General features: G+C 44.2%; 2 protein-coding genes across 2 annotated transcripts; one reads left to right on the forward strand and one right to left on the reverse strand.

Moving 5' to 3' along the window:
- Positions 1 to 109: 109 nt before the first annotated feature.
- LOC136434684 (uncharacterized) lies at positions 110 to 7,401 on the forward strand. The gene is made up of 3 exons (XM_066427668.1): positions 110 to 260; positions 4,103 to 5,087; positions 5,331 to 7,401. Exons 1-3 carry the CDS (start codon positions 234 to 236, stop codon positions 5,891 to 5,893), a joined length of 1,575 nt encoding a protein of 524 aa, XP_066283765.1. The 5' UTR covers positions 110 to 233; the 3' UTR covers positions 5,894 to 7,401.
- A 64-nt stretch (positions 7,402 to 7,465) lies between these two features.
- Positions 7,466 to 11,295, reverse strand: LOC136434683 (uncharacterized). Its single transcript, XM_066427666.1, has 3 exons — positions 11,137 to 11,295; positions 9,196 to 10,180; positions 7,466 to 9,016 (listed from the first exon to the last, which is right to left on the reverse strand). Exons 1-3 carry the CDS (start codon positions 11,203 to 11,205, stop codon positions 8,478 to 8,480), a joined length of 1,593 nt encoding a protein of 530 aa, XP_066283763.1. The 5' UTR covers positions 11,206 to 11,295; the 3' UTR covers positions 7,466 to 8,477.
- Positions 11,296 to 11,514: the final 219 nt, after the last annotated feature.

Raw genomic sequence — 11,514 nt, forward strand, 5'->3', positions numbered from 1 at the left:
GAAGAGCAACTATTCACGACTACCATGTCCTCCTTTGGTGATTGGTTCGATGCTATGGCCTCCAGCTCTATGCATACATTAGCCGTACACAAATGGGGCGCTGGCAAACTTGCACAACCGCTTTACCCGCTTCAGACAAACAGGTGGCATTCTTCAAAAGTTGGAGAGAAAACAGACGACGCAGCACGAACAAGTTCCATTTACGGTCATAAATAGCAGCGTACCTTCTCACAATGTTGCCCGCCTGTCAAGGCGAAACGGTAAGTGTATTTCCTGATCATGACGGGCTTGTGGAACAGGTCATTAATCCCATAACCTTCAGTGGGTGTGCGCTGATAAGGGTTTTCCCCCGGAAGTAGATATTGGGTGATGTTTTACGCCATTTCCTTTAAAAAAATTGTACACGTTGGTCCGCTAGCTGTGTATTGAGAATCAAATTGTCCGTACGTTTGCAGCTATATCACACATCCGATTGCTGCATTGGGATTTAACTCGAAATGTCATCAAGTAGAATTCGCGAGATGTAAAATGTTGTGGACCGATGTTAAGCCCCTGTCACACTTGTGCGTAACGTTATATACAAGCCCACCCCCGTGAGTTGCGTAATTACATGTTTTTGGTTTAGGTTAAGTTTGCAGCCAAAGAAGTAATTTCTTTGGTTTGATAACCAGACTGCACAACGATGGGTCAATGTAGAAAACAGTTTCCTCCCGCAAAATTTACTTAAACCAGAAAATTGTTACTGCGGAACTCATGCGCACTTGAATCTACGCACAAGTGTGACAGGGCCCTTAAGGGAGCACACCCCAGTTTATTTGGGGTTTCAATTGGAGGTTGCGCACCCTCGAGTCTAGGTACTGTCTCTTCCAGGGAAGTGTTCCTAAGTAAATCAACTGTGTATGGGATGAAAGCCTATCCCTTCCGCTATAGGACAAGCTGAGTTCTGTTTCTTCAACCTCTCTAATTTTGGTAAATCAGGAGACAAAAACATAATTTTCACGTCAAAAACGATGGTCAAATTTTGGCACTTTTGCGTAAGATAAAACTCGTAGAAAAAATTTTCTGGGTAGAAACGACTGATGTTGTCAGAAAGAGAAAAACCTAGCGTACAGTCGAGCCAATTATAAAGAAAATTCTAGTACTTAGATTTCTTTAATCATCCACGGCGCGAGGCATGTCAGCATGACCCACAGAACGCAACAAAGGTCAATCTCGGGCCAAGGGACATTTCACCATCAACGCGGATGGATATCCGGAAGTAAGGCTCAGATCGAAACGCAATTTTCACCCAAAACACACCAATTCATACGCTTTTCAGCCATGCTAGTATCTAATATCAGTTCGAAGCACATTATGAGAAATCTAAACTCAAACCCAGCCCCTCGAAACCCTTTCGTCACTTTTTTGTCGCGCACTTCTGTGGACCCCGGTCGCGGAAGAACTGGGGTGTGCACCGTTAATATATGCAAATTATGATTTATGTTGTCTATGGCTTAAAAGAGTCATCACCTATCAGCATGCGAAGTTTGAGTTGTTTGCGACTTTTCGTTCTCGAGTTACAGGTGGTTGAAAGTTACCGTGTCGGAAGGCTGATTTTGTCCTTCTGGGCCTCGGTACCATTCCAGGCGCATAATAGCAACTGCGTCACAATGGTAGCTTCCACTTGAAGACGATTTTTTCCATAAATTCATGCTTAATGAACAGGTATTGCAGTAGAAAGGCATGTCAGTGAGACGCTCTTGTGATGGAGGAGGCTTTCCTTCTATTTCTGACTAGAATAAACGCTACAAACCGCCTAGAACGTAGTTGACTTCATGACGTCATAATGACTTTCACTTGCCTGTCTTTTCCATTGAGAACAGTGCTGTTTTAAGTTCCGTACTTCTACGGGAAGCAGTTAGAATTTTAATTTTGGGCGTTAACTGATAGAGAATAGACCTAGCCTCATTACCCAAGTGCTTTCGTTGCCAAGATTTCTTTTATTTTGTAGAAAAACGAACTTAAATGATGTATCTTTGGTTAGGATGGCGGCCTGAGCCTCACTTCTAACAGCTATGAACGTATAAACGGGCATCTGCTGAGAAAAGGCTGTACAAATTGGTGCCGGTCTCGGTGCGATAAACAAGCCTAGGGATGTATCTTCTGATTTGTGCGACTTATTTGCCTGAATGTTGTAAACTAGCGCGACAGCGAACTTGACACTGGATTGGGCAGGAAAGTACGAGAATGACGTCATCAAAGGCTTTTTTCATTGAAAAGCGTCTGCTACTTGATGCAGAAGCGACTATTAAACAAACATATGCAATATCCCAGTGCCCCTGTAATAGAGCAATGCAAAAAACAATGTTTTGGTAAATGTTACGTCATCAATGTTCAGGAAACACACTTTGAAGGCTGTTTGGCCGTGTTCTAAGGGGGGGGGGGCGTGGGAGGGGGGCAAATCAGCACATTATATGACATTATATAACCATATTAAAACTAGCGAAATCCGAATTTTTTTCGATCAGGTTGGGTCCGGGCTACACAGTTTCCCGGGAAAAATGCAATTTGTTGGCTGTTATGGTCAGTATTTTTTGCAGGACGGGTCCGTTTAATATATGCAAATTATGATTTATGTTGTCTATGGCTTAAAAGAGTCATCACCTATCAGCATGCGAAGTTTGAGTTGTTTGCGACTTTTCGTTCTCGAGTTACAGGTGGTTGAAAGTTACCGTGTCGGAAGGCTGATTTTGTCCTTCTGGGCCTCGGTACCATTCCAGGCGCATAATAGCAACTGCGTCACAATGGTAGCTTCCACTTGAAGACGATTTTTTCCATAAATTCATGCTTAATGAACAGGTATTGCAGTAGAAAGGCATGTCAGTGAGACGCTCTTGTGATGGAGGAGGCTTTCCTTCTATTTCTGACTAGAATAAACGCTACAAACCGCCTAGAACGTAGACTTTCACTTGCCTGTCTTTTCCATTGAGAACAGTGCCGTTTTAAGTTCCGTACTTCTACGGGAAGCAGTTAGAATTTTAATTTTGGGCGTTAACTGATAGAGAATAGACCTAGCCTCATTACCCAAGTGCTTTCGTTGCCAAGATTTCTTTTATTTTGTAGAAAAACGAACCATGCTAGTATCTAATATCAGTTCGAAGCACATTATGAGAAATCTAAACTCAAACCCAGCCCCTCGAAACCCTTTCGTCACTTTTTTGTCGCGCACTTCTGTGGACCCCGGTCGCGGAAGAACTGGGGTGTGCACCGTTAAGGCCATCGGACTGAGATACAAGGCTAGGGAGCCAGACAACAGAGTCTGCAGAGCTCACATGACACACTCCAACACTCAGTGAAATGAAGCATGGCACTTTCTCAGAATGAGGCTCTCTCTCGGGCAATTACACTTACATAAAGGGGGGGGGGGGGTTACAATACTTAATTATGGTCTTAGTGGTTTCTAAGTGGGTTCATAACATATAAGTAATGTGATTCTAATACCAATAGAAATCATCACAATCTTGAGTGACTTGTTGATCGCTTTGGTTCGGTTGTTAAGTGTATCGTAAGTGTATGATGGAGAAAATATGTCATATTTTCAGTAGGCTGTGGTTACGTTGTCTAGAGAACAAGAGTGACTTCATTGATTCAGTTTAATAGTCTGTGTCTTCGCACCTATAAATCAAGATCCTTTTGATGGATTTGTCTTAAATTTGGCATGTCGGTAGTTAATGGGGGTATCAAACACCTTAGCCACACCGCAAACACCATAATTACTTCACGGAGGATTTTATACTAAGGTTGTTCCAGTAGTTTGTCTGCCTGTCTCCAGCATAACATTTCTTACCTAACCCGAAGTAACTGTAGCTCAGTTATTGAGCGTTCTTCTTGTTATGGACATTATACCCAAGGCATCTGCAAATCTGGAAAGGGATACTCTCTTGGATTCCAAACTTCTTGCTGAAGCTATTTTCCTTCCGAAGGCTTCCTTATGTATTCCTCTCAATTGTGTTTTACTTATTTGGGGAGACCAGAATGGGAGAAAATAGTTCACACGGAAATGTGCACGTGCATATTCAGTTTCTCCATTTCTATATCTGTTGATTACCATCTTTGCATGCAGGTGAAGACCAAAGTGTTGGTTCTGGGTGCCGGGATGGCGGGAATATCGGCCGCCCGCAGCCTCAACCAGAGCGGCCTGACTGACTTCGCCATCCTCGAGGGCACCGGTCGTATCGGGGGCAGAGTCTGGAAGGTGCAGTTCGGCGGAAAGACCATCGACATTGGCCCGAACTGGGTTCATGGCATCTCCGACGACAATCCGATATGGGCGATGGTCAAGAGTTATAACATGGCCGGCATCGTCAGCACCTTGGACAACATCAAGGTCAGGAACAGCTCTGGTCACGATGTGACCTCGCAGTGGCACACAGTCCTCGCGTCCCTTGACGAGCCATCAGAGGCAGCCTACGACTTAGCCGTGGAGAGAAACGCCACTGGACAACCTGATATGCCGCTACGAGCTGCCCTGAAGTTGAGCGGTTGGAACCCAACCTCGTCCATGGAGAAAGCCGTTGAGTACGCCAGCTATGACTGGCCTAATGCAGAAGAGCCAGATGTGACGTCGTTACTCAGAGGGGAGCTTGATCCGACGACAGAAATGTTCGGCAAGTCGGAATACTACATCACAGACCAACGAGGATATGTCTACATCATCGAGCAAATGGCAGAAAGCTTCCTCACAAAAAACGACCAACGGCTCAAGCTCAACAAAACCATTACCACGATCCGATGGTCTGACGATGGCGTGACGGTCACCACCAAAGATGGCTCTAGTTACACCGCTGACTTTGCGATCGTGACCTTCAGCATGGGGGTTCTCCAAAGCAACTCCGTCGAGTTTGTCCCAGGTCTGCCCGACTGGAAGCGAGAGGCCATCTCTCGAGTCCACATGGTATCGTACACGAAGATCTATCTGAAGTTCCCGTCAAAATTCTGGGACGACGATGAATACATCGTGTACGTTGGGGAGCAAAAGGGCTACTACACTATTTGGCACAACATGGAGGCCGAAGGCTTGTTTCCTGCAGGAACCAACATCATACTAGGTAAGTCATAACATGGACATAAGACTGTCTACAGCTTAATGTGGTGAGAACTGAGAGGGAAGAACAGACCTGTTGCTGACTGACGGATATTGATATGGAGGCATGTTTGACAAAATACGTTAATGGTGAATGAAGCCATAAAGGTATGCAAAGCGCTTGCAAGCTTTGCTTTGCTGTTTACGTCCTTTGAAGACAGTAATGTTGTCGTTCATCGAGTATCTGTTTTTTTTCATTTCCCTCAAGTGACATTGGTGGATGAGGAAGCACGACGTGTGGAGGCCCAGTCTGACGAAGCAACTCAGGCCGAAGCCATGGCGGTCCTCCGCAACATGTACGGAGCCGGCATCCCCGATCCTACAGACATCCTGGTGCCGAGGTGGGAGCAGGACCCGTTCTTCCGCGGAAGTTACGCCAACTGGGGAGTCGGGATCGATGATGAGGGGCTCCGCAAGCTGCAGGCTCCAGTCGCCGGGCGTCTTTTCTTCGCGGGAGACGGGACAGGACTTCACTATGGCTACCTACAGGGCGCCTTCTTCGAGGGAGCGAGAGTAGGTGGCTCCATCGCGACGTGTGTGAGAGGAGGCCCGTGTGAGGAGGGGTACCAGCCGCCCCGCCGGGGTTGTACCTGTCCCGCTGCAGACAACTTCGACAGCCAGGCCACGGTAGACAACGGGTCCTGCCTGTACCCCACCAGCGGCGCAGACCGGATCGTGCCGTTTTCAACATCATTCTATATTATGGTTGTCGCAGCGTTTACATTTTATTTATTCAAATCTTTAGGGTGGTCCCTTCAGTTAACTGGATAACTAATTTCCAAGGGAGCCCTTACAAAATCATAACAAATCAGGCTACAAAAAGGATAATTTAACACAAACTGAATGAATAATACATTTATAGTCCATTCCGAGTCACCGCGAGGGTTTTATGATAATATTTGTAATCATTTTGAAAAATTTCTAATAAAAGAATATCTGACTGACTATAGTTCTAAATTTTTCTAAAAGATCAAATACAAAAATATGAATTTATTTGAATTTAATTAGATAATTTAGAAATATTTTGAAAGTAAATGCACAAAAACCTCTTTATTTGTAATAATTTCTAAACATCTATGTTATTATTTAATTTTTATAAATATAAACAAAAAATGGTAGAAAATGGTTAACAATGGTAGAATGGTGATTGCCCCCATAAAAGTGGATGCTAATCTGGCCCTTCTGTCTGCCTTTGTACATCTTTAGACTTCACTGCAGGACACCGCTCGGTCCTTTGTGGAAAGCATTCTTACCTAAACTTCGCAACGATGTGTGAATTACTTTCTTCCAAGCCCTCTGACCTATTCATAGAGATGTTACAAATAATGGTAGAAAATGGTAAGAAATGGTAAGAAATTGTAAATAATGGTGGAATGCTGTTACCATTATTTAGAAACCATTGTAAATATCATATTCTACATCATGAATATTTCTAAAGTTTTAGAAAACTTAAGAAATATTTAGAAAGTTGAAATCACATTCAAAATATTTCAAAAGTATCAAATCTCTTACACAAATAATAACAATAACATGAAAATAGTTCTAAATTATGACAATAACAACCCTCGCGGTGACTTGGAATGGACTCTACAATGATGATATAAATGAGATAAAGCCGTAACCATCAAACATAGTAATAAATGATACAAACACTCAGGATAACTCAAAACAAGAACAACTCAAAATCACTGACATGATCTATTCAGCGAGTATCGATAGCATTGTCAGTTACCATGAATAATATAAATCCTTGGGCAGAATTTACCAGCACTGTAGTATTGCAATAATTTGTACATGTTTTCTTTTTAATTCTGTTACATGTGTGATTGCAAGCTCTAGCCCTGTGAATATCTCTAGCCTACAAAAGAGGAACACTCGGTTTTTAGTGATAATTTTGTTATCTTTTAATAAGCAAGAAGAAAATGTAGGTAATCATTTCGACAAAACCTTAAATGAAGTCTTGTTGTTTTGGACAGACTGATTCTCGTACGTACACTTTCCTGTAGACTATACTTAGTACGTCTTTCAACTACGCGATAGAAGAATGTCATTAGAGTGCGGCTTGCAATGGAAATAATTATTTAGAAGAGCAACTATTCGCGCCGACGTGCATAAAGAGCCGTGTCCTTTGACGTAATTGGTTCGATGTTAGGCCCTCTAGATCTCGTAGTCTGTCAGATGTATGTTTGTTGTACTCCAGGAAGAGTAGCTACATACTCACTGTATGATAGCTCATGGAGGTAATAAAGTATCAGTACACCTTGAAGGGTTGAAACTGACACAGCCGTTTCACCCATTTCTGATCAACAGGTTGCATTGTTAAAAGCTGGAGAGACACGACAGTCAAGGCATCACAACCATGTTCTCTTTATTTGATTTTCAAGAATAGCGGTGTCCTTTCTCGATCTCATTATGTTAACCGTTTGCGTGTAAAGGTGAAACGGTAAGTGTATTTTGAAAGTTTTGTCTTGTGACATCTATTGCTGATGTGGCAAGGTGATCTTGTGGTTGACTTAGAATGTAACGGCGAGTTATATTAAGGACATGAATGACTTGCAAATATATGCATTTGTAAGGAAAAGAGACAGAGTGGTCCCAAATTACTACATACATGTACCTGTTTTACCAATATCAACCTCCTTGATCCTACTTCTTGACATTAAGATATGCCACAAATAAGGTGCCAAACTGTCGTTTTTAAAAGCCAAAAAAGTTTTAAGTCGTCATAAAAACGTCAGTTTGGCACCTTAGGTGTGGCATTACCTAATATCAATAACGTCTTACCTCTAACGGTAACGGAAGTTACAAAATGTGTACATTTGAATGAGAACGAGTGTTCGTTGAATCGCTCGAACTGAAGTGACGTAAAGGCATCATACGAGAAGGTCTAAGAAAAGCAATAGGGCACGGCGTACTGTACAAAACTAACAACACGTTTGCCTCTTAATATTCATGTATTATTTTATTATACTACGCCTTAGATTATGCAGTTTTGGACAAAAAGATTTTTATACATTTTGTTTTATATCATATCTAATACTTATTTGCTTGTTTTATAAATCAACAGTAACCAACAGTTCTAAAGTATACATGTACTGGAAATATTCACTAGACCCTTGCTTCTAATAACACAGTTACAGAATTGAAAAAAGGCACACAAAAAATATGTGCATTTAATCACTAACAGAGCAGTTAAGAAAATGTGTCAATAACATTATGAAAATGACAAGAGACCTTCTCTGTCACTGGTAAATTCTGTCCAAGGGTTTATACATCATTCAAGGTAACTGAAAGTTGTTGACGCTCGCTAAATCGACCATTCGTCAAACATAAGCGTAAACTATTTTCCGCCACTTCAATACCACTTCATATCATTCCAAATAAACGCTGTAACAACCATAATGTAGAATGATGTTGAAAACGGCACGATCCGGTCTGCGCCGCTGGTGGGGTACAGGCAGGACCCGTTGTCTACCGTGGCCTGGCTGTCGAAGTTGTCTGCAGCGGGACAGGTACAACCCCGGCGGGGCGGCTGGTACCCCTCCTCACACGGGCCTCCTCTCACACACGTCGCGATGGCGCCAGCTACTCTCGCTCCCTCGAAGAAGGCGCTGTGTATAAAGCCATAGGCAAGATCGGTCGCCTCTCCCGCGAAGAAAAGACGCCCGGCGACTGGAGCCTGCAGCTTGCGGAGCCCCTCATCATCGATCCCGACTCCCCAGTTGGCGAAGCTGCCGCGGAAGAACGGGTCCTGCTCCCATCTCGGCACCAGGATGTCTGTAGGATCGGGGATGCCGGCTCCGTACATGGTGCGGAGAACCGCCATGATTTCCGCCTGAGTTGCCTGGTCAGACTGAGCCTCCACGCGTCGTGCCTCCTCTGCCGTCAATGTCACTGGAAGGAAAAGAGAAAAGATACACGATTATTATTACATTGTAGGCACATGAAAGCATGGCTTATATACAATTAAGGGCTTTAGTCACCATTAACGTATTCTGTCAATATTGGTATCATTCATGTTATTTCATCTCACCAAATCGAGCTGAAAGCCTTAATTCCATGTTATGACTTGCCTTGAAGAATGTTGGTCCCTGCAGGAAACAAGCCTTCAGCCTCCATGTTCTGCCAAATGGTGTAGTAGCCCCTGCGCTCTCCCACGTACACGATGTATTCATCGTCGTCCCAGAATTTAGATGGGAACTTCATGTAGATCGTCGTGTACAAAGACATGCGGACTCGAAAGATGACTTCTCGCTTCCAATTGGGCAGACCCGGGACAAACTCCACGGAGTTGCTTTGGAGAACCCCCATGCTGAAGGTCACGATTGCAAAGTCGGCGGTGTACCTGGAACCATCTTTGGTGGTGACCGTCACACCATCGTCAGACCATTGGATCGTGGTAATGGTTTTGTTGAGCTTGAGCCATTGGTCATCTTCTGCTAGGAAGCTTTCTGCCATTTGCTTGATGATGTAGACATATCCTCGCTGGTCTGTGATTAAGTACTCTGACTCGCCGTACAGTTCTGGTGTCGGATCAAGCTCCCCTCTGAGTAAAGACGTCACATCTGGCTCTTCTCCATAACCCCAGTCATAGCTGGCGTACTCAACAGCTTTCTCCATGGACGAGGTTGGGTTCCAACCGCATGACTTCAGGGCGGCTCGTAGCGGCATATCAGGTTGTCCAGTGGCGTTTCTCTCCACGGCTAAGTCGTAGGCGGCCTCTGAGGGCTCGTCAAGGGACGCGAGGACTGTGTGCCACTGCGGGGTCACATCGTGACCAGAGCTGTTCCTGACCTTGATGCTGTCCCAGTTGCTGACGATACCGGTCATGTTATAACTCTTGACCATCACCCATACCGGATTGTCGTCGGAGAGGCCATGAACCCAGCTCCCGCCGATGTCGATGGTCTTTCCGCCGAACTGCACCGACCAAACTCGGCCCCCGATACGACCGGTGCCTTCGAGTATGACGAAATCGGTCAGGCCGCTCTGGTTGAGGCTGCGGGCGGCCGATATTCCCGCCATCCCGGCACCCAGAACCAACACTTTGGTCTTCACCTGTATGTGAAGATGGCAATCAACAACAGATATTGAAATGGAGTAACTAACTGAATGCGCAGATTTCCGTGGCAATTGTTTTCTCCCATCCTGGTCCCTCCAAAAAAGGAAGAACACAACTTGAGAGGGATAGAGAAGGAAGTCTCTGTATAGCCTCTACCAGGCTCCAGACTTGGCTGGAAAGAGTAGACATCGGACAGAAACAAGCTAAGATATTCAGTTGACTCAGTGTGACGTCAATTTTGTAAAGTGCTGTGCTCATTGAGGAGAACAAACTCTTAAAACACACAATGTATCAATGAAAAGATCCACCCTGAATACCTCCGCAACCCCAGCCCTAAAATGCAAAGTTTTGTCGCCACCTGTATCGATAGTGTCAATACAGTTTTGTCTCTCCTAGTCTTATTCACGTGCTTAAACCACCCGTAGTTCAGCTTACCTGCTGCAAAGCCCTTTATTTGTTTACGATTAAAGTAATTGGATTTCTCAGGGTTGCAATACAGGCATTTTATTTAAGGTAATTTGTTCAGAGAATTTTCCATGCCACCAAAGTCTTAATACCCCATATTATATACACAGCATAGGCGGAAATCATACAAAATCTCAAATCAAGAGTATAAAATGTACGCAATATATTTGTTTCTTGCCTCCGGCTCCATCTCTGGGACATAACCAACAATTGCTTCATTTCTGACCACACCAGACCTTATCAGTGTACAGTGAAAGGTTTGCTGGCACAATGCCTTAATGTTGCGGTTGTAAAACTATTTGAACTGTTTGAGATGTTTGAGCCTGCCTATTTAGGCCTTGTTAGCTTTCGTCCGCTCCCAACGTCGCTATCCCGCCCAGTCCGAGTGACGTCAGTAACCACTTGATTCGAATTAATTGGTTGAAAAGCTCCCACTTCAGCAACAGATATCATCACACACAAGGCACAACTTTCAAAATAAACTTACCGTTTCGCCTTTACAGACAGGTATAGTTATTAGAAGGGACAGTGCCATTCTTGACCAAAACGAGAACATGGTTGTGCCGTCTTGACTGTGGTGTCTCTGCAGCTTTTAAGAATGTAAACCTTGGTCTGGAACGTACAAAGTGGTTGTGCCAGTTTTCCTCAAACACCTTTAACCTTTGTGTACAAATAATGTATGCGTGATAATTACGAGAAGCTACCCAGCAAGTTCCAAATGAGGCGATGGGCCAAGGAGAACGTAGCACAAAGGATGACGTCAAGCTGCAATGCGCGCGAAGGCGGACAGGGGTGTACTCTAGATCTAGCCGGCATCTGGAAAAGTTAAACAAGTGTGCTTCGGGGTCTCGGACCGATTCCAACA

The sequence above is a fragment of the Branchiostoma lanceolatum genome, chromosome 5 (assembly GCF_035083965.1).
Source record: "Branchiostoma lanceolatum isolate klBraLanc5 chromosome 5, klBraLanc5.hap2, whole genome shotgun sequence".
NCBI classification, from domain to species: Eukaryota; Metazoa; Chordata; class Leptocardii; order Amphioxiformes; family Branchiostomatidae; genus Branchiostoma; species Branchiostoma lanceolatum.